Genomic DNA, 23,976 nt, shown 5'->3' on the forward strand with positions numbered 1-23,976 from the left:
AGGAAGACTTGGGAAGGAAAAAAAAAAAAAAAAAAAAAAAAAAGTGATAAGTAAGCACAGAAAGGGGTTGTTAAGCCTATGAAGTGGTCCAAGCTATAATCTATTTGCCATACCCAGTCTTGGAATTAATAAAAACAAATCCCCCGATAAATCTGACAGAGTTATTAGAGGTTGCTAATATTCCCCCCAAAGCAATCTGAAGCAGCAGAGCTGGAGCCACAGAAGGCTGTGCCTAGCCTAGTCAGCAAGGGTGGAGGGTCAGGAAGAGGGGACCCTTTTCCTAAGGTCTAGGTATCATTGCTGTCATTATACCACTGAATCCAGCTCACACTGGAAATAAAACTCCATCTTGCTTTCTCAGTATTGATTATAACTAATACTGAATTAAATCTAGATTTGTTTCAAGATTCAGCCTGGATGAATACGTAACTCTGTGTTTTATTGGGAGCCTTGCAGAAGATGCTGTATTCAAGTGGCTGGCAATCTTGATCAGCCCACATCTGCTCTGTTGGGCCTTGTACTTATGGCTTTCAAAGTCTGTTATGCTAACATACTTTAAATGTTAACATACTTTAAATATGCTAACATACTTTAAAGCATGAGTATTCGCAGTAAGGGAATCCGCTGGTGTGCCTTGGTGTGCCTTGTGTTGCTCTGTGCTGCACACTGGTGAATGATATGACAGAGATAAAATCCCAACCTGTCAGGAGAAGATAAATGATTTTGTTTGTTACACGAAATAAAAGGCACCACAGAATGGGAGAGAGAAGGAAAATCCATCTGTGGACCATCTGATGCCACATAAAAGCAGGGTTCCCTGTATTCGCTTGGATATAAGATTTACTTGTTATCTATATTCTTCTTTTTATTCTGTTTTATTAAAATCACTATTTTACTATTCCTCTTTTTGTCAGGCCTTTCTTCCTGAGGTCTGCAAAAATTCCTGCCCCATCTCGCTCTCTCCCTCACCCGCTCCCCAATGTGGAACAGCTCTAAGGGAAGGAGTCCTCAGAAAAGATTGCCATGGTGCTACTCAGCCACCTGGTGCCATCAGGTGCTGACATTTGTGCTTCACTATATCTCCCTGGCCAAGAAACTGCTCAGCCTCCTGCTTTAAACACTCTTCTTCCTGAATTGCCTAGTGATTTGAAAGTAAAGACCATGATCCTGAAATTTAGTTGATACCCATAATGTGCTTATCATGCCTCTGGGTTTGGTATAAGTAAGTATCAACTAATTATTGATGCATTCATTCCAATTCTAATTAGGATGGAATTCCAGTGTGCCTGTAAAGTGAGAACTCTATTTATTACACATAAAAATATATAGTGCATGCTCCTCCAATAATCACCCTAAATACAGCGTGAGTAATCAGAAGAAATGCATCTTCTTTTCCTCTCCCTCCTACACCTACATATCATTTTTAGAGTATATGTTAGTGGGTTTTATTTTCCATGTTATTGCTGTATTTGCTGCCACAATATATATATTTAAATTAAATAGAAGTCATCAAGAGGTTCTATTGGAAGCATTTGCTTTGTTTATTGTTGAAATTTGCTGCTTAGAAAAGAGTAACTGCTGACTTAAGTAAATGTGAAACATAATGATGAGAAACAGCTGCATTCTGCATCTCTCAAAATGCTAAATTTTCTTGTATAAACGTCTAAATGTAGACCTCCAGCTTGTAGTGGGATCTACGCAGATGCAGACCCAAGTGTATAATCACAGGTCAGGGCAGGACCTCATACCCACTGAATTGAACAGATGTCTCTCTTCATTGAATGGACTAGGATCAAGCCCCTACAATTACTAGCACTTGCATGCAGAAGATGTTCCTCTTTTTCTTTCTTTTTTTTTTTTTTTTTAAATATACAGCACAAAATTCTTCTGATTATTGTTAACATAATATACGTATGTCCATATCCACAACAACAGAAAACAGATAGAAAAGAAGTAGGGGAAAGACTTTTGACGTCTTTTTCATATTGAAAAAATATTCTAGAATTTCTACTCTTTCTTAAATCTCTGAAAAGGAGTGCGTGTAATAAATAGCTTCCATGCTCATTTTTCTCAGGTCTGTTATATAAAAGACACTGCTGAGCAGTACGAAGCCTTTCACTTCCAAGCCACTAATCCAAATCCACTGTATGTTGATAGAGATTCAAAGTTATTCCCAGCTAGCAGTCCTTCCATGACCTAAGTGAAAGGAGATGAGTGGAGCCCTCAATTCATATCCTGGCTGATATCTGAATACAGAAAAGCCACCATCATAATTACTGACGTCCAACAGTGCACTAACATGTTGAGTACTGCATAAACTGAGAAAGCAGAGCCCCGCTCTAAGGAGACTGCCAAACACACTGCCAAACAGCGATACTAATTGATATCTTGCTGGGGTCTTAAGCACAAAAAGAACACAATTTTGTCCCTTCAATCTAAGTGCACTATCTTTGCAGCTAAGCTGTGTCATAATATCAGAGCAGAAAAAGAAAATTTCTACTGTATGCTTGTTGCATGGCTAAAGGCGAGTACCTCTCCTACATGAACTGATTCCCTGCAAGCCAGGGGTCCAGCTCTAAGTCTTAATGCACCAAAAGCATGGAAAAATAAGGCATTATGACCAGCAGTATACATTAGGCCATCCCAGGGCATTTGTACCTCCACATTTGAGATGAAGTCATGGAGAGCCACAGCCCTCTCCTATTTCCCAAACAATTCAAGGCCCATACGACAGCATGAACCAGTGAAAACTGCTCAACCTATTCTGACTGTATCTTACAGAGCCTCATTTACTGCAAGATGAGTTATCAGTCCCATTATAAAGAGCTAATAAAAACATTCTTCACTAGGGACACACAGACCTGAGACAAAACAATAACCTTTAGGGAGCACAGACACAATCACCTTTGGATTTCAGTGATGGTCATTAGCACTCGTACTCTGAGGAGTTACTTCTCCTGGATGAGAACTTCTTGGTTTGTATGACAATCTCCTGAATCTGTAAGAAGCAAACCAGTAGTCTCATTCAGTTGCTCACCTCCCATCTGTCATGAACAGCAGCTACTCAACTAGGAACATTCCCTGCAGGTCATTCTGGTATACATCCACGTAAGGTGGAACAAGTGTCAGGGATAGTTGGTATCTACACAGGTGACCTGGTAGAAGTTGACCACGAAAATCAAAGCCTTCGTATCCTACCTAATCTGGGATATTAGCCAGCATATATGGGAAGTAACAGAAATTAATGGGGAAGTAATACAAAACTACACAGCCACAAAATGAAGCTAATAGATATCTGGCAAGGAACTTGGGCACAGGCAGTATATGGAGCAGCAGTTGAAGCACATGGTATTTTCCCTTATGGTAAACAAGTCTGTCATGGAAGATCTGTATTAATAGCACATATACAAGGACATCTATAAGGACTTTTTCAGCAACCACTAGTTGCTCAGTATCAAAATTCTGCTGAGGAAGCTTGCCAGATTGGAGTAGTAGAGGAACAGGGTTATTCTGTGTTGATAACACTATATCCAGAGCCTGATGATTTCCCAGTGGGAGAATAATTGAGTGCATCTCCCTGGCTGTTTATATAATGTAACATTATATGTACATATTGCCTGTTAGTCATGCCACAACAGAATTCTGTGAAGCAAGCAGAAAAACTATACAAACAAGCCTGACAGCTTTCTACTCAAGGACATTAAGGTAGCTTCATCTCCTTCTGTGAGCACATTACTCATCACTGCAAATAGCTCAAGAGGATATCCGTGCCTTACAGTAATATTGCCCTGGAATGGTCATGACCATTGTCACTGTGGGGAAGACAATAAGGAACATCCTTTTTCTCCACGATTAACCATACCAAGCTGAGGTAGAAATGCATGATCCTCTTGTTTTTATGGTGCCTAGACAGAATATATTGACCTCAGTCAAACTACAGAAGGCTAGAGGTGAAACCTAACAAATACTACCAGTTCTGCACACCAGCATTTGAGGCACTGACTGCTTACCAGTGCAACACAGTTTAATCCCCACTTGTCAATGTCTAGAGAAAAAGAAACTACCCAAGAGGAGAATGATATTGCCTATCAATCATAATATCCATGAACTTAATTGCTTGTTATGAGTGAAAGCTTAGTTGTAGCTTCTGTCTTCTGGGGGAAGTAGAAGGCTCTTCTGCTTCTCCACATGCTCAGTGCTTGATGAACACCCCCAAATAGCCTGAAGAGTCGGGGAAAAAAAAAAAAAAAAAAAAAAGAGAGAGAGAAAAAAAAAGGCCTTGTGTTAGGAACACGGACACCAACAGTACCACACCAAGGTACGTCCTACAGCCCAGGTGATGGTATGCAAGAACTGTGAGCCTGTCTTGAGCTTGGAGATGTCAGTGGTAAAGGTCCACTTTACCATCCTAAATTACAGACAAAAAATAATATATATGTATCTGCCACATTTCTTCAACCTAGAAGAGGGCAACAACCTCCCTTGTTAATTAGTGTAATGTAGCATGAGCAAAAGCTGCTTCTTCACTCCTACGTAATCTCTTGTATGACTCTCAGAGGAATCAACGCCTACTTCTGTTTGGGGCAAGCTTTCATATGAGTGACACCCTGAAAAAGAACAGGGAAAAGGATATGAAAGATTAAACTGGACAGAATGATACAGCCATACCATGTTCTACAAAAGAGGATGAGGCAGTCTCCAAAGATTTATTCACTGAACTCTGAAAGTGCTCCTAATCACCACTACAAATTTACAGGTGTATAATGTGAGTGGGCTGTATTATTAGGGAAGAAGAAGAGTGTTGTTCTCCAATATCTCACTAAACTTCTTGGCGTGATACTCAGGTTGCTAAGAGAGTAAGATCTATTGATTTGAGACTTGTATTCACTGCAATTCGATGGCAGAATGCAAAACCCTAGAAAGCATCAGTTAGGCCTTCTGTTATTTCAGAGCATGTAGCCCTGTCCTGTATCGCAGCTACAATGTCACAGTCCTGCCCTGCATTACAGCTGTAGTCTCAAAGTGAAAATATTCAGGCTTGGACTAAACCTCTTTAAACATTTAATGTCTAATATTCCATGGAAGCACCTCGCTGACATAGTAGCCATAAGCCATACTGTTTGGGATATCTAGTGCTATCTGAAAGACCACCTTGGCCAATCCCCTCTTTAATAATTTCTGAACACTTCTCAGTGTTAAAAATGTATCTTTCAGTAGTTCTTCAAAGTCCCATTTGCTTTTGACTGTTCATTACAATTCTATGGTCTACAGGATCTCCTTCAGGAAATATGCGACTCTTATATAAAAAAGCATAACTTCCCAGAAGTAACAACTATATTCAGTCCCACAGGACTACCTGGTATCCTTTCTCCACTTATTTTGCACTGTGTTCCTCAGCTGACGCTGTGTAGCTTCAGTATAGTCAAAGAGGCCTAATCTGTTAGTACAGCAACTTTGGTTGGGCCACCTGTCACCCCCTAAGCTATCCTTGATGTCTTGATCTCCAGACCCTCTGAAACTCTCACAAACAACTTCTGAGCACCTTAATATACCCTGGTCTTCATGATACTACTTCACTAGGTGACAAGGATATAATTGCTCCTTTGGTAGCGAGCAAAGTACTGCTTTGTCACTAGATCTTACTCTTCACAGTCTTTCTCCTTACTAATGGGGAAAGACATTTTCCTTCACCACAAATACAGTGCAGACTCATTTCTTACAGACTCCAGATCACTCAGCAGTGCTCCATCTCGTGAAATACAGGTTATGATTGGTTTGCTGGACACTGGCCAACTTTGGGCCATTCCTGGGAAGGTTTGAGGCAGGACCTTGGCAATCACCTTCAAAATACAGGGCCTGCCTCCAGTATCAATGATGATTGAGACAGCCATGGTGTTCCTACCTCAGTAAATGAGTAACATCAGCTCTAGCAGTTTTCTGCTTGCTATCTTTTCCATACTGGTCTTTGCTTTCTTCTCTGTCATAGGAGGCCCTGGATGAAACCACGTCACTTGTCAGAAGGTGGCTGGAGCTTATCTCCAACAGGGCCTTCAAAGACTGTTCCAGCAGATGGAGCTTTTACCTCATGTCTTGCAATTTACACATTCTTGTGGAAAATGACAATCAGGCATCTGTTTCTTTATGAGATTCCCACACAAGCAGAGATGCTTGGTGAGTCCATTCCTTACAATGACTAACCCTGGAAAATGCAGAGCACCTAAACCTGGTAGGCTCTGAATCACAGAGGAATCAGTAGGAGAACTGTAGGAGTCAGTTCAGACAGACAGAGTCAATTTACAGCAAATGGTCTAGGATGTAACAGAGATGAAGATTTTCCCAGAAATGAGTTTAGCTTAAGTGTGTTAGACATGCTCCAGTTTCTAGCTCTCTGTCCTAGGGCCCAGAGGGAAATGAATGAAGGTCACAGCACCTTCAGGCCATCCCAGGAAAGGAAAAGGAGACTCAGAGCTCCTACAAGTCTTCTAATTTCATACAAGTGGAATGTGTGGACCCAAGAGGATCCATAGTGACATGTGAAGACCTAGAAGACTTCCAGCCCCAAGGCTAACTCCAAGAGCAGAAGAATAAGAAACTAAAAAGGCTGTTGTAGAAAAAATAAGTAAATAAATAAATAAATAAAAAGAGATGCCTGCATTGCTTCATTTTTCTTACACCTGGCAAGGTCCTTGGGACAACTTTGATGGCTAGGAAGGTGTGAGAAGCATCTCTCCTCTAGTATCAAATGGCCAATTCCAGCATGGGAATCCAACATCAAAAGAAGGCATTTTTAGAGCCCCGCCAGCAGATACTCAGGAAACAGATCTTCCTCAGGGAACAAATCTTTAATATCACACCAAGTGATATAGATGCTTCATATGATGACAAATAGTAGGATGCAAACGTGCAGCTTTACCTTACAACCAGTTGCCTTAAAGGCTGACCAGTTTTCCATGCTTGGGCACATCCCACCTCAAACATACAGAAACTGGGCTCTCCCTTGCTGACTTGCTTTCTTTTTCTCCAGTTGCAGAGCCCACCCCCCCGTCCTCCTGTAGCTTTGCCTCAGCGAGACTGCTTTGCCTCCCAGTGCCAGCATGCAAAAGCTGGCCTGGCCAGTCACAACCGGGAGGCTCTTCCCCTGCCAACCATGATCATCTTGACAGTTCTGCTTTCTCCTCACATCATCTGTCAACTCTCTCACTCCACCTCCCCTTCCTGCAATCAGCCTCCCCCATCTACCAGGGGTCAAGAGGATAGAGGTGCAGTGCCAAAGCCAGGGCACGCTCTGCTTCCATCCTATCCCAACTGAGTGAGGAGCCTGACAGAGCCAGGGTCAAGCCAGGATGGGACCATTAGGCTTGTGGGAAAGCAGTAGTGCCCTAAGTGGCTACAAAACTCAACTCATCATACTTCTGCTCTGGGAAAGGAACACCTCAAGTGTCAGTGTTTAGGTGTGGTTTGACTCATGAAACACTGACAAAAAGATTTAAGGAAAAGATCTGTATAGTCCCAGATCTGTGGACCACTCTCCAACTGCCTATAATGGAGCTTTTATCTCTAGCAATACATCTCCGTCTGGACTGGCCACTCTCTTTTCTTTGACTAACTTGGGATCCACTTTGACAGCACTACCAACAAATGTCACTCCTGATCTTGGCATTGCCTGTTAGTTTAGATCTGTTTCCTTCTGGCCTAGTTCTGCTGATGAGCTTTATTATCGGCCTGAAGGAATTCCAGAGATGTGCTTCTTCCCAGCACCAACCAGCAAATCTCTGTTGTGCACTGTACTAAAACAACCCATAAGTAATGCTTACAGCTTCTACTAATATAAATTTAAACAGCTTCTGTAACAAATACCAGGTCAGAATATTAGTTAACCCTGAGCAGAGGAGTCCTACTCACGCCTGTACCCCTTGTAAAAGAGGCTACCTGTCAGAGGACAGTATAGTTAAATGCAGCATGTCGGTGCTACACAGAAATTAAGAGAGCACATTTGGGCTCAGGACCCTCTGCTGAAGTCTTTCTGATATGTTACAGTTTCCACAATAAGCAAAAGGGCATCATCTCCCATCTGCCATCACCTTCATTCCATACAGGACTTTCTGCTCATTTGGGTAGCTGGTGTTTGTCAGGCAAATTTTTCTTCAAGGTTAATATCAGACATGGGACATACCGGAACCACTTTCAGTGTCTAAAGAACACACATTTGGGCAAGAAACACATAGAAGAAGGAACCCTTCTAAAATATTCTTATTAGGCTGCTCAAAGGAAACAAAGAAAAAAGCCCAGGTCTCTTTGGGAATTCTTTGTCCATACAACTTTCTCTCAAAACCAAACCAAACAAAAAGCCCAATCAAAAACTCTTCTGTTTTCATCATATATGAATAATCATCTATAAAGTTCGATCTAATTCTGCTGGAAACCCAGCACATAAAGAGTTCTGCCTACAGTGGTTCACTGGAGTTACTGCACCGTGGAGTAAAGCTTCCAGTAAAACTCAGCCTATACTGACTATGTACACTAGGCAGAAAGAGAGGGTTACATGAGAGCATCGCCTTGGCCAGTCTGTAGAAATGCAGAGGGAAAGGGAAAGAGAAATAACCCGATTTTACTTTCTTCTGCCACCTTCCATCCAAGGTGATATTCGGTAAAACATTCAAAGACTTGGAATGAGTGTTTCATTTTATTGTTTTTGTATTGTTTTGGTGAAATCATAAACATCTCTCGACTGGAAACATTTAAAGAAACTGGCTTTTCTGTTTCTAGTTTTTATATTTTTAATGAGGAGCCCATAAACCAAAAATGGACAAAACCACTTAAAACTGCTTTAAATCTCCTGATCCTCATTAGCGACTATAAACCTATTCTAGATAGAAGAAACCATAAAGCATAGCCAGACTTAGCCTAAATAGTGCAACACCCTAGCAAGGGGTAGGGAACAAGCTGGTTCAAGACGGTTTCAGCTGACAGTTATGTGACAACAGCCACAAAGGGCAGAGCTTATTGGATATGAAGAATCCATTCCACCAGACAGAATAAAAAGAGATCTTTCTTTGAAATTTCAATCAATTGAAATTTTACAAGAATCCCTAAAATCCAAAGCTCCATTTTTAGCTTCACATTCAATGTAAACCACAGTATTCTGTGGCTTTTCTAGCACACTCGGAAGAAACTAGATAAACTACTATATTGTTTAATACTTAGGATTTAGCATTCTGGATTCCAATCCCACCTCAGGCAGCTTCTGACACGATACCCTTCAATAAATCACATTCTGTTTGCCTCTCAGTTTTGCCATCAGTAAAATGGAGATAACATGCATTTCGCTGTGTGGTGGAGTGATGTGAAGGCTGACTGATTTATCAGTAGTTGTGAGATGCTTAGGAATACTCTGATGAAATGTGCCACATGTATGCACAATTTATTATTAACCTGACAGCATTTTAGCTCTTTTATTTTCCTGCCTTGCACACAATTCAAGTGCAGGATGCCTGAAGCACATTTGAATGGATGCCATGTGGCATTTTGATTGTAGCAGGTACTATCATTTAATTCTGAAATTCACAACCTTAGTGCCACATTAAAGCAGGATTTTTGCAATTAATTTTCCTTTTTCACTCAGTTTTTAAAAGGAAAAATTTGAATGGTCTTGATTTTAGTTAGTATCATTTCATTAAAATTATTAAAGGCACACAGGCAAGGAAAGAATCTCAAGCAGAAAAATTGTTCAGGCCAAACCTCTAGAGGTGAAAAAGGATGGAAATAAATGCTATATGAAGGTTAAATGATCAAAATTACTATTTAGAAGCCCAAGTCAGTCTCAGAGCTCCAAGGTGCTTGGGTCACTTTTCAAACTGGGAATTAAAAGTAGCATTTTTTTTTAAGAAGACCAACAAATCTAAGTAGATTTGGGTTTAGTTCTTATTTAAGCACATCTTTCATCAGTATGAATGAAGGTTTTGACTGGCTAACAAGTACATAGCGTATGAGGTTAATTTTTAGGTGAATACCATTAAGTGTAAAAAAAAAATGTAGAATGATCTATACATTTGATGTATTTTTCATACAACCGCTCGTTAATGACACTGTATCTGCAAGTTCAAACAGTTGATGTACACACATTCTGCAGCAGTCAATCCTTCACAAGGAGAAAACAACTGGGCAGGTGTACGCCTGGAAAATATAACAGATTAAACATTTTGTCTCACTCCCAGACCTGAAAAGTAGCTTAAATTATTTTAGTCTGCTTTCCACAACAACATTTTGTCAAGTAAACAAGAAGAAGCTTAAGCAACTTCAGCTCTGGAGGAAAACCAGTGAAGACTGTTACAAATATCCCCAAATAGTGGAATATAGGTTCATAGATGTTTAAGGCCAGAGGGAGCATTAAATAGACCTACAACAGAGCAGTGACCTCCACTGTAAGTGGTAGCAGGGCTATAATTAAACACCATTGACAAATGAGGTCTGAAATCACAGCCAATTGTTCTCCTGAGATAGAGGATCTGTTACTGAGTACTTTGGTTTAGATATCTTTTGCCTCAGGCAAACTGGGAGTCTCCATACTGGCAGTGGCAATGACAGGAAAATGTCCCAGAGCTCAAGAATGGCTGTCATGCCATACGAGTGCAATTCCCAAGAGATCTTCCAAGGCAGAGCCTTGTTCATCCAGCCCAAATCTCAGCTTGGAGTGGCTGCAACTAAAAATAAAAAATAAAAAATTCTGAATGGAGAGGTATCTGTTATATCTGTTATGCTCTTCTCTGGAAATGTCCAATGCCCAGTCATCAGGCCCAGCTACATTGCAAACTGCTTGGGTTCAAGTCAACACATTAAAAAGCTAAAGACGAAACTGTTGACCATCCCAACTTCTCGAATCAGCAGTTGTGGCTCTTTCTTAATATAGGCAGCCTTGCTGCCTTCACTGTCTCTATTGAGAGGCTGCACTACTCAGTTATACTGGGACATCTGAGCTGTCGTATGGGGAATAACGCACCCAAGTCCTATCCACCCAAGTTCATTCCTCAGGCCCTTCATTTAGTGGAGTTCTTGACAACCACCAGTACCTATAGATCTGTCACCTTATATGACCTTAAACGAGGACATGGATTTACACCACTCCTCCCTGCTGGGAGGTTTCAAAGGGCATCAATGTGTCTCATCACCCTACCTGTGCTCCAGGCTCCCCTCACTGAGAGCTGGAAAACTTCTCCTCTCTGGTCAAGTCTCACCTGTGCTAGGTTCTTTCCTTCTGCCTCCACTTCTGTGACTTACAGCTCCCAGAGCTATAGCAGATTGGGATTCGGTCCACAGGGTTTCATTAGAGCTTTTTAGTTGGTGTAGGAGCATATGTTTCTTCCTTAAAACACTTCCAATTTTTAGCAATGTATCATTAGTGTGCTCACTAGGGACAATGATGCTAATAAGTTATAAAATAAGGTAGAAATATATGGACAATTGATACAGATTATATTTTATACAAAGTCAGAATCCAAAAACTCGATGAAATAAAAATGAATCTTTTTCTGCTATCATCAAAATCAGTGTTTTTCTAAATATTTTGACTTGAATGAAAACACTGTTTCTGTTGAGGAAAAACATTTCCAAGCTGTCTTATTGTGATGTGCCTTAGCTAGTCTAAACGTTGCTTCCCATGTCTTTCAGTAGAACATGCCACAGGATAAGGGCAGTCAAAAACCAGACTGCCTTACCTACAGATTTAACTGCAAGATGTGAAGTAAAGTGCCTAGGTATGGATGCTCAATATTTGTTTAAGCCCAGCAGGTCTTGGAGTTTGTTGTAGATGTGTTCATTGCTGCAGCTGAGCATTTCAGCTGAAGTAACAAAAGAAAATAGAGACTTCAGGAGGAAACAACTAAGCCAGTAACCTAAATTATAATTTGATCTTCAACATCCTAATGTTTGTTGTTCTATTTTTAATTAAAAAAAAAAAAAAAAAATCTCCAACAGTGCAGTGCCCACTAGAGGAACTCTGAAAAGCAGATTTTGCCATTTTCTGCAACATCCAATATTTTCTTGTAAAACTTTATTTCTTCTTCTTCTACTCAGTAAGAAACTTACAGCCATACCACTATTACCCCATGCCTGCCTTCCATGCTGCCATGATCACACAGCCACCAGTACCAGAGCTAGCAAATTTTAAGCTGGACACGCTCACATTAGTCATGCCTCATCTTTGACACTAATATAAATATACCTCTGTGACAGATGTAACAAGGCTCCTGCTTCCTGATGGCAACATATCCAATCTATCTTCTTTTTTTTTTTTTTTTTTTTTTTTCTTTAAAACGCTCATTGATCTGCTGTTATTCTCCTTTAAGTCAAAACTATCTGAATAACAGGAACCTGCACAGATCCCCAGCTCCACCAAAGGTCTGGCTGGAATCACACAGGGCAGGGCGTTCCCTTCATGCAGCAAACCCTTTCCTACAGCCGCAAGTCCCAGGGCAGCTCTAGCAGGAGCCACAGAGGGCAAGGCAAAAGACAGAAGACAAAACACAAAAATTCTATCTACTTTCCCGGCTTTGTCTTTCAGGTGTCTTTCAGGTCCTAGACAAGCAATTTAATCTCTCGGTTTTCTCTCCTTTCCTCTTCACCAGGCTCACCTTTTTGTTGGTGGTGGTTTTGTTTTGTTTTTAAGAGCAATTTATTAAGAAATGATACCACAGGCTTCTTCCCCATATAAAAAAATCTTGGGGGAATATAAGCAATATATTTTCAGCCACACACAGAAAGGAGCTTAAGGAATTTAGCTGCAAACACCACTGAGCTATGAAATTCACAGATCACAACACAAGCTGCTCTCATCTCTGCTAGCCATCTCTGCTTCAGCTGTGGTTTCTGAGCAGCCTCAGCGGACAAACCTGCCTTGAGCTCCTCGGATTTCTCCTATATTGCCTTGAGGAGAAAGGTACTGAGAGGCACTCTGGCCCTGAAAGCTGAGCTGGCAGGATGGAAGCAGCAGGAAAGACCAGAAAATCAAACACGTGTGCAGAGACACACCAGAGGCTTGGGAAACTCAGAGAGTGTCATTTTTCTCGAGTACTAAGGCAACAAACTGAGAAGAAATGAAAATCCACCCATGGGACTAGGCAGTCTGAGAAAGGCTTCTGAATAAGCAGCAGCCAAGTAAGCTCTGGGGCATGCCAGCAGCATTAGAGATTGAAGTCAGGTTTTAACCTACGATTTCTGCATCCGCCAGTGAACTGTTTCTTCTGTTCTGATACAAGTCTCTGTCAAATACTCAGGGCCAAACCCAGCCCATCATATTCTCTCAGGTTACTTTACTGGTTGAATTCCATGAGCAAGAAGAGGGAGGTCACACCCGAAGAGCAAATCCTGGTAACAAAGCACCCCTTCCACCCTTGGCCTACGTAGCAAACTGCAGATCAGCCATAAATGTATCAGCTAAATCTCATAAGCAGTTAGACTTGTGATGGCAAGAGTTTACAGGAAGAGAAATACAGCAAGAAGATTTTATTTTCCTTTCCGGTGCCGTAGAAACACAAAACACTGGCCAGCTTTGCACTAATTAAAGCACTCAAAAACTACCCAGAGTTGTTCTACTCTGTTGTCCTGCTTTTTATGCAATGATTTATGCAAGAACAGAGGAAGAGCAAACTCTGCAATTCTGCTCTAGCGGCCTTTTATACCCTCCATGCTTTCCCTGACAGCCCAAGGTCGAGCTGAGTTGAGCATGGAGAGCGAAAGGGGCCAGGCTGGAAGCAGCAGCCATGGCGGGGAGCGCACCAAGGCAGACAGGTGGGCAGAGGTGGGGCACTGCACAAGGAAAAGCATCTCATCAGCGCCTGGGGATCGTGACAGAGGGCATCTGGGGAGAGCCAGTGGAGCACATGGGACGCATATGAAAAAAGTCATAAGTTCTCCTTCTCCCATCGCTCCCATCAGCGCCCTGCAGTGCAGCATCTGCTCGGTGTCACCCAACAGCCTACACTGCTGCTGGGGCTCTGTCTTCAGTGGCACAGCTGCAGCCTGGCCTGGGAAGGCTCCAAGCACACATAGCGTAACAGTGCACAAAGCTGCACGAAACTGGGGGATTTCGGTTAAAAGGAAAGAAGAGGAACATTCCTCAGTCACGGTTTACTCAATACAGAAAGCTACCTTAATTCTTAACTGCAAGCCAAGTCAGAAAACTGTCAGTTAAACCAGGTCACTGTACTGGGTGCTCATGAATTATCATAATTTACCTGTCCTGCTATTTATATGGCTCTATCTTTGTCATACAGCATAGTATGAGGTCCTTAATAACTAAGATAGGAAGACCCATTGGCTACATACCTCCGATATGGGAAATGAAGCACAGAGGGTAAACCCAGTACATACCCCCTCTGAAGTAAGCTCAGGTGATTCAATCCTGAGTCCTTCAGTCTGCCAGAAAATCATCCCAGGGATGCTGGAAGTCTGTGGCAGAACTGGAAATTAGTCTCAGGTGCTCAACTAATGCCTTAATGAGCACACCACCCTTTCTTGCCAAAGATAAAAGTTCTGCTGCACCAATCCCCTTCCTTCATGCATTGCATCCTGGCTTTCTCTCAGGATAACAGGGTGAGCAACTGCATGTGTAGACAGGGTCTGGCCAGCTGAAACAGCACTACCAGCAATGCCATCAGCAACATAAAGTAAGAAATCAGTGTACTCAGGTCCCTGCCCTGTTTCAGAACAAATGCACTCAAATACAAAATGGCTTCAAGCAGTCTGTGACTTCTCCCTGCATCTCACACCTACCTGCCTCAGCCCTTGGGCTGCTCTGCACCCAGCTGTCAGCTCCTGGACCCGTTCACAGGTAGAGCAAGGGGAAATGTTTTGCTCTGCAGGGTGGGTTTACAACACCAGTAGGCTTGTCTGCAATGAAGGATTGTGGGAGAGACACACGCATACACCCCAAAACCACCTTGCTGTCTCTGGACAGCAATAACATGGCAGTTGCCTTGCTTTCTAGAGGTGCAGGAGAGAAGCTTTGCTATCCATTGAGTTCAAAGTGGGTCAGCAAAGGAACAAGAGGTGAAGTGAGATCAGAAGCCAGCCAGGACAGGTGGCTGCTCTACCATTTCGTCACGTGGATCGCCACCTCCTCCCAGCCCAGGGAGCGCTCAATGCCGAGGCCGACGTGCTGAGGTCCATCTTCTGTCAGCAGTGCCAGAGTCTGCTGGGCGGACATCCTCCTCCGATTCTTCCCTGCAGGTTTCTCATGCGGTTGCCAGCATCCTCTAGGTTTCCAGGAGGATTAGCTCCCCCCATTTTCCACCAGAACTTAACAAAAGTTACCCTGTGGCAAATGACCTGCATGCTCCATCCTGGAGTGCAGATGAAAGCAAGGCTAGAGCATGTGCTGTCTTGCTTGGGGCTGTATTTACTGCTGATTGACCTCCGTGACAGGCTGCCTAGCTCAGCAGAAGCCTGGACAGTAATACTAGGCCAACACTTTTTTTTTTTTTTTTTTTTTTTTGCTTTTTTTCCAGGGCAAAACAAAGGAAAATGAACCTTCCTCCTGAAATCAAGTAATCTTCCCCACCCTTCCTTTCCCTAAGTTGGAAAGAGAAATTTCTGGCTCCACTCATTTTCATAATTTTTGAGTTCTTTTTATTTTTATTAAAGAATAGTTTCTTAGTAACACCCCAAAATTCAGTTTAGGTCATAGCTGTGTACAGGTTGGGAAGGAGCAGGAGCCACCGGGCTGGTCTGCAGGCTGACAGAGGGAGCTGGTATCTAAATTCCAGCAAGATTCAGTCTTCCAGAAGCTCTCTCAGCCCATTCAGACGTCCTCTCAGAGCCAGCCAAGAACTGCTCTCTTACTCTGTGAGGCAGGTAACACCAGGACTGAATAGCTGCTGGAAACAGCCTCTGTGAGCTATGGCTTACTCTTTAATAAAGTAACATTTTCATCCTGTTTTTACCCCAGTCCCACCTCCTCCTCGCCTACAATCTCACCCTTCACCAGCTCCCACCAAGTGGGTCTGCTTCTGTTCCAACTGCAGTTTGCCTCATTTCAGTAGGGGCGATGCCCAGGCTCAGCCTGACTGAGGGCTACAACTTGTCTGCTGCCTGAGGGCTGCAGTTGATCTGCACTCAAGCAGAAAAGGACCGTAGCCTCATGGTCATCTATAATACAGAAGAATGAAACAAGAAGAATATAGCTGTCAGCATCTACTGCAGCGAGACCGAACCAGCGGCACACCTCCTACGGGTGCCTGCCATCTCCCTGTGGCTCCCCTGCATCAGAAGTAGGGGAGGGAGGAAGCAAACCTGGCCAGGCCTGGAGCTGCCTCAGTCCCTGCTCGGCAGCGGAGGTGGGACCCGGGCCGTTTCTGTGGAGGGGTGTGTTGGATCCCAACTCTGTGGCTCCTGCTCAGTTTTGGTGTTCATTATTAAGAGTAACAAGCAACGCTTAAACTGCACTTTGGAGTTTCAAAGCACTTTGCAAACATTAATTAATATCTTAACACATCATCTTTCTCTGGTGCCCATCTGGCGTTGCATCAAAAAATTACAACCAGACTGGAAAAAAAAAATTACTGTTTTAAATAGAACCAAATGAACTTAATCCAAGAAGAATGAGCAAGAGAAGGAGCTAGGAAAAAATAAACTTGCTGCTGCAGAGCTATGTCAGGAGCAGGGCTCTTAGCCGTGTTCTGCTCATGGCCAGAGCTGGGGCATAGGACGTGCCATAAAAGAACCGCTTTGCCTCTTGCAACGTTTACTCCACAGCCCTTGGAGACCATCAATTCTGGAGCTCTGCACTGGTGAGTGAAGATCTGGGCCCCCCAGAGCTGCCTGCTGTCCTGGAAGTGCAGAGCACAAGACCAAATGGAGGGGCTGCAGCTGTTTATTGCTGGTGAATCCACCGACAACCAATTTATATTCATCTATCAAGGAATATGCAAGTGGAAGCAAATATTATGGTCATGTTCATTTGTTTCTGATTACAAAATGTATGTAAATGCATATGCAAATTAAGTGCACCCATCAGGCTCATGGCAAAGCGCCAAATTAGCCCTTAGCGTTACCGAGTTCGGGGTGGCTCGCGGGGAGATACGGTGCTCACAAGGAAGGCTCGGCAGCCCTTTTAGATGCAGCCAAAACTGGCTGCTCCAAAGGGGCAGGTGGAGGATAAATCCTGCAGTAACTTGTCTCTTTAAACGAAGCTGAGGGGCTATAGAAAAATCTGTTCCCGCTGCAGTTAAAAGTGTGATAATTACAGAGCAACGGGCTCCTCTGTCATTCAGCAGGCAGCATCCCCAGGAAATCTTGCTCTGTAATCAAGGGAAGAGGTGCAATCAGGCCCCTATTCAGGCTTCGTTTAGAAACAGCCCCTGCAGGCAACACAAAGGCTTCAGCATGGTGCTTTGTGAAGCTGGTGATCACATCAACGTCTTGGTTCTGCAACTACAAGCAGAGTTAATGTCACATCTAAGCACATCTTCTGTTCACCTTCACCACCAAGTCCAGAAGGGGCCTAGGAGAGGGGTGAGGTCGTGGGCCAAACCCCTGCTGTACGTAGGATGCTGCACTCAAACTCACCCTCCACACCTTGATGGCGGAGGAAGAGAATTTCTAGCAGCCTAAGCAAGGCGGCGTGGTCCTGAACGGGAGATGTGAGCACACGCAGCTGGCTGCTACAGCAGCACTGTTGGCAAAATTTGCGCAGGGAAGGAGAACATTCTTGATTTGTGTTTTCTGGGTTGTTTTATTTTATTTTTTTTCCCCTGACATGAATGTATCTCTCTGTGCTGCTCAAATTCTACAGGAACCTCATTGTCTTGGCAGCCGCCTGATCTCACGGAGACTGATGAGGTTTATTAGAGGGGAAGGTGTCTCTGACTTCAGCTTTCATGTCTAATGCCACTATTGCCCAGAAACATACAAATTAATTGCTACTCAAATCAGCCATCCTTTGTACCCTACAGAGCTGTCAGGTTCAATGAACCGGTTTACTCCAACTGCAATAAAAATAGTATCACATTTTATTCAAAATGGCCGGATCTTCCAAAGTGTGCACACATTTGCACACCCGTGGTATAAACTCAGGCACACAAATCATAATTCTCAGTGACCAGCAATGATCAGCTCAGCCACCCATCTGGGCATGTAGCTACCAGGACATACACAATCCTGGCAACTCTGCATGCATAATAGGAGCTAAAAAGCATTCTGCACACTGGGGCATGTTCTGGGCAGAATTTACAGTGCTGTCTCAGTGTGGAATGGTTGCTTTCTGCTGAGGCTCACTGTAACTTCACTTTGCATCACAATAACCCCTAACACTGCAAATGGAGCTTCATTCCGTCACAGTACGTGATCAGGAGGTTCCACTCTCTATTTGTTTTTTATTTATCTGGCCACAGAATAGATGATTGTGCTGTGGTTTCACCATCTGCAGACATAGGTATCAGTCAATAGCCAAGTAATGGCCTAGACCCTGTCAAGAGAAGTCATTATTAAAAAGGTACATACTGCATTTAGCTGTTCAAACAGTTGGTATTGATTGGATCCCATCAGTTCCCAGTAAAAGAGCCAGAGAAAGACCAAATGAAAATACACACACGGACTGCAGACTAGTAAATACTGTAATGGAGTTGAAGATCTTCCCCAAAAAGGGAGTTGATGTGCAGTTGAAAGAGCATGTCTCTTCCGAAAACGAGACTGAGAACAAAATACCACGTTGAACAGAGTTCCTGCAACCATCTAGAGGCAGGATAAGGAAATAAAACAAAAAGCAATAGTTTCAGTGACAAACATTTCAATCTCTTGGAACAAAGCAAACAAAGAAAATACAAGATGGTTAATGGCCAATCAAGCCACAGGCAGGAAGAGCCTGCATCCAGTCCTGCTGTTCCTAGCACATCCTACTGTTAATCAATGGAGGTCCTGCCACATTCAGGCAACTGCAAGGCAACACCTTTGAAGTTGGCTAAGTTTGTCAAACTCAAACAAAAAGGTAGCTTTACTTCATTTGGTTCATTTTTAGTTTCCTTGCCACTTTTCTTTGTCTGCTTGTTTCCACTTACTGAACAGCTTTTCTTCTATTTTTCCCCTTCTCACAGTCTACACAGACACTGTAACATTTTTGGGCGGCAGCATTTAGCACACAGAAATCACCAATGCTGCAGAATAAAGGGAGCAGAAAACAAGGCTGATTATAAAATTTTAACATAAACCAAGTAGACACCATGAAGTAATACAAGAAAAAACAGGACTGGACAAAGTGGTAGTTGCTTGTGGAAATCTATACATTTGTTCCACTGGAAAAGTTCTCTGCACAGCATCGTATGTGTGAGAAAACAGAGACAGCTAACAGTGAGTTAAAAATGTTTATTAAAAAAGGTACATCGTGACAAACTTCTTTGCTCACTCTTAATAGAAGGTTGGGCTGAAAACTGATGAATCACTAGAGGAAACAAACAGCAGTGGTGACGCATGGCTTCAAAAGGTAACAATAGCACTGCTTGATCCGTGATCTCTACAGCAGAAATATCCCTGGTTTCATTAGAAGATGCATTTCATCTCGCTCCACCCACCCAGGAAATACAGAAATCCCACCAGCAGAGCCTTGAGATCGTCCCCACAGGTGCGCGTATGGCAGCCTCGCTCACTTACAGGATTTTCCCCAGACATTTGATGAAAACCATATGCTGTTGATGTCTTGACCTCTGAAATCTTGATCCATCATCCCAGCAGCATAAAGAGGCTTATATCTTTATAACTCAGGCTCCACATGCCTCTGTGGTTCTTGTGATCTTCCATCACCCAAAACTTGTATTTAGACAAGAGGTGTCTCTGCTCTGTAAGCATATGAGGATCAGGCCCCGCAGCCCAGTTATTCAAGTGCTCAGTCACAACCAGCAGTCTCACCAGCTCCACATGCTTCATGGTTCAATCACAGGAAACAGTTCTGGCTCATTACTGATATGGACCAGATGGGTGCTGACCAAAAAAATGGGGAAAAAGCAGCCTTGGAGTCTAAAGATACAAGTCTAGTTTGGAAAACTTGGAGAAAAATATGGGGGAAAAGCACTGTAGACAGTCCCTCACCAGTCATTCTGAAAGTGATTTTATTGTTGCACTTTGGTACTTTAAACTTTTATTTATAATTAATAAATGCATCAAATTCTATTACTGTACCTGAAAAATGCTGGAAACTGGCATTAGGGAGGTATTTCTCCAGCACACTATAGATCTCTACAGCACATACAGCTGATGTTATCCCAGAAGGCATATTAGTCTTGTCTCTAAGATGGCTATTCTGGTCAAGAATGATGACTTATGTACAGTGGTAATGTATATTATTATTATATTTGTATATAAAGACATTTTTTCTTCTATCATTAATAGCATCTTAAAATTAATGCAAATATAGATGTCATGTTTATTTTCCAAACTTTCTCTTTCTATAGAAGTGTGCTTGCTCCTCTACCATGGTATTTCTGTGGGGGTACTGACTGCCTTTATGCTTACCTGTCAGCAGTATGTACACATTACTTTCAGCACCTCTCACATTCCACTTATTAAATTCCAGTTAATTCACTTTCATTCCCAAAAGAAGTAAGGGATGGTAGTTATGATATGTAAGATATTAATGCGAGTATTTCCATTTTGACAAAAATTCATTTTTTTCCCTTCAGATTGGACACTTCTTACCCAGTTTCATCTTTGGCTGAAGCTCAAACTGTTGTGTTTAAACCCAAATGTCAAAAAATGCTGTGATAAGATTCTTGAATTCACACTGTGATTTCCAGTTGACTTACTTAAGTCTCTTGCACATACAGAGTTAATTACCATGGCACTGCTAAACACCGAGGAAAGAACCCTGAAATACACTTCATTATGCAGTTTGCATTACTTAAGCCTTCTGGACTGAAATTTTAAAAAGTAGTATGAAACAATGGCTACAAATCCCTCTTCCTTTTGCAATATTAAAAGAGATCATTAAGCATGTCTCAAAGCAATTTAATCAAGGATGCTAAAACAATCAAGGTGCCATTCAGCAATTAGTATGCAAATAATTGAAAGGGAGCATGAGGCTTCCACAGAGAGCAACAGCTTACACCAAAGGTGGCCTAACTTTTGCAGTGTCCCGTCAAGCAGTTACGTTAGCCATACACACAATGCTCATTTTTACCAACACTTCGCTCAATTTACCAACGCTCCATTCAGGGCCACCAAATTGTGGAACAAATCCAGATAGCTATGATCATTTCTTACCAATGCTTGTAACAGCATCAAGACAGGGTACTTCTGTATTCACCGATTCACATTTTCTACCCTTATTAATAAGCTGCTGATGAAAATCTGCCCATGCTACAAGTGCAGCATCCTTTCAAAAAGGCACTTTTTGCAATTTTGCTCATGCTCTTTGTCTACTCCCGTTTCACTATTTCCTGCTGGAAAAAGAATGGTGGAACTTTAATTCCTCTGATAGACACCAGCAGGGATAAAAGCTCAGCCACAGCCTTACTAAGTGACAAATTAACTCTTTGGACTGCATAAAGACCAAGGGGAAGCACGAATGTATTTTCTTACCTTCGGAACACAGTTTGCCAGCGTACCCGGTGGCTGAGCAGTCACAGTGTGGCTCGCCATCCAGAAGAAAGCAAGTGCCACCATTTTCACAGGGGTTTTCTGCACAGAGCCCTTCCATTTCCAGTCGGACCCCTTGACTGCCCAGGAGCTGCGGCTCAGAGTTGCCGTATTTCAGATCCAGGATAAATCCTTGAAACGGAGGCTCACTCAGAACGCCATCAAGGGTCAAGGCAGCAGGACGGATGTCCAGTGGGACTCCACCCACAAAAAGGTCGCTGACGATATTCATGTACTGGCGCTGGGGACGCACCTCGCCTGGCTTGGCTTCACCGTCCAGCACTAGCACTGTCCGAAGGTGATTGCGGCTGACCATCAGGAAGTGCCAGTTGCTGTCGTTGACCTGCTTGTCTGTGATCACTGTAGTCTCTGCACAGTCCACGCTGAACTGCAGCTGGATGCGCCCATCGACAAGGGACAGACAGAGGAAGTCACAGACACCACCGTCATCGAAGTAGAGGAGCAGCCCAGCGGAGACGTTGGTCTTGAACTGGAAGCTGAGTTCACTCCTAGTGCTGGCATCCCAGCGGAGGTAGCGGGCCCACTGGTTGGGGATGCCCATGAACTCCAGACCCAAACACAGACCCAGCAAGGAGCCCAGCAGCAAACTCACCTTCAAGGTGAAGTAGACAGAGTGGAGGGTGAAGCCCATTGTTTCAAGAATCTGCTCTTCACTAGGAGAAAAACAAAAGCCACGCTACTGTGAGGAGAACCCCAGCAGTCAACACGTTATCTGTTAAATCCAACGGAAGAGAAGGAGAGCACAGATTGACAGAGGGAGGGAGAGCAGGTGGGAAGAGAGATAGCAAGGGCACGTGACTGAGAAGAAATGTCTCCTCTCCAAGCAAAGATCTCAATTATCCTTTAGGATCCAGAGGCCTTTATCTCAGAAGTACAGGGAATATGAAGGTACTTCTCCAGCTGGTGTACTTTCATGAAGGGCAAAATAACCCACGGTGGTTTCTTTTGGTAGAACACAAAGGTGACACTGGTTGTTCCTGGGAGGGAGGAAAGGCCAGGATAAAGCCCCAGCCTCAGATTCTGGTTTCCTAGAAGTGATGACAATATTGACGGAGGGGACAGTGAGGTGGAAGAGAAAGTGAATTCATAAAGTACGTGATCCTTGGGAGGGCAAAAGTGAAGCCAATCTTCATGGTGAACTGGTGGCAATCCAGCCCATAATTCACTGCTTGGCACTCAGAGAGCTTGCAGGACCTGTGGGGTAAAGGGAAGAAAAAAAAAAAGATAAGGTTGATCCCACTACTAGCCATACTTTTGCCATGAAGCTTATTAAGGTCTGGTCCAGTAACTCATTTACATTTCTTGATATTCTGGCCAGTTCTTCAGGCCTGCAGTCTGCTATACAGTCCCTCAAAGCACCAGGGACATCCACATCATCAAAACTAAGAGGACCAGACAAAGAACTCACCAAGGGATCTGCACAAACCACAACACTGGGCAATGAAAAAATACACCAAAGGATTTTACCCCCTTGGATTTGACTTTACTGAGAGAAACGTTGCTGAAGTTTCCTCATTAGCAATTACCTCTCAGTGGCAATGCTTTGGGCAAAGACCACAATCCCTTAGAGTCTACGAGCTGATGCAGGGCAAGGAAGGATATTAACCAAAGTTCCCTTTCCATTGCTTTCATTATACTTCCTAGAACACCAAGCAAGTTTTAGAGAAGACAACCCCGCTGTCAGGCTGTCATGCAATAGCTGCTTTTACTTTACATGTCTTGCACACTTCAGAGGCTCTAACAGGGACCTTCGCAACCTGGAAACATGTGCTATGCAAATTATATATGGCAACCTGCAGCTTAGATGATAGGAAACTTGTAGCTTAGATGATAAGAACTGTCTAAGCACTTAACCACTTACCTTGGTCTAATGGTTTGGCAAAAAGGCCAAATTCACCCCTAGCTAATGGCAAGCAATTCCAGCTGCCTTCAGCGAGCAGGAGCTACACCTGTTAGCACTGGGATATAATTCACTTCTGCCTATTTGCACGTGGGTGACTGTATGCCTAGGGTAGGAGGATGTTTTAAGATGACAAGTAACGACAGCACAAAGCTAGGCTCATTCTTTGAAAATCCTGCTTTAAAAAAAAAAAAAAAAAAGAAGTTTTCCATTAACACAGGTGCTTGTTCACAGGCTGGGCATGAGAAAAGCTCTGAGAACTGCTAACGCTAGCACAGATACAAAGCAGAAAAGAAGGCGATGAGAATCAAGGCCTTCAACCTCAAGAAGACAGCATGAGCACAGACTTCACAAACTGGGTCACAGGTATTGTGAGACAGCATTTGCTTGGGACTGGTGTTTTGTGTTGGGAACGATGAGCGTGGCTGGGGCTGTTGCTC

At 43.1% G+C, this 23,976-nt stretch overlaps 1 protein-coding gene and 1 long non-coding RNA gene across 21 annotated transcripts in view; one reads left to right on the forward strand and one right to left on the reverse strand.

The window, feature by feature from the left end:
- Positions 1-23,976, reverse strand: part of NRXN3 (neurexin 3) — a 979,419-nt gene that overhangs the window by 909,086 nt on the left and 46,357 nt on the right. For all 20 annotated transcript variants that reach the window (XR_014693677.1, XR_014693678.1, XR_014693679.1 and 17 more), the window contains exon 2: positions 21,559-22,830. Coding sequence is in view for 17 of the 20 variants with exons in the window: in XM_084521425.1 (XP_084377551.1) it covers positions 21,559-22,267 (709 nt within the window). In the remaining 3 variants the exon portion in view is untranslated. The remainder of the gene's footprint in view (positions 1-21,558; positions 22,831-23,976) is intronic.
- On the forward strand, positions 14,548-15,288 carry LOC311437755. Its single transcript, XR_014693682.1, has 2 exons — positions 14,548-14,824; positions 14,981-15,288. It is a non-coding gene; the product is annotated as an uncharacterized lncRNA (long non-coding RNA).

This window comes from Aythya ferina, assembly GCF_964211825.1.
Source record: "Aythya ferina genome assembly, chromosome: 5".
Taxonomy (NCBI): Eukaryota; Metazoa; Chordata; class Aves; order Anseriformes; family Anatidae; genus Aythya; species Aythya ferina.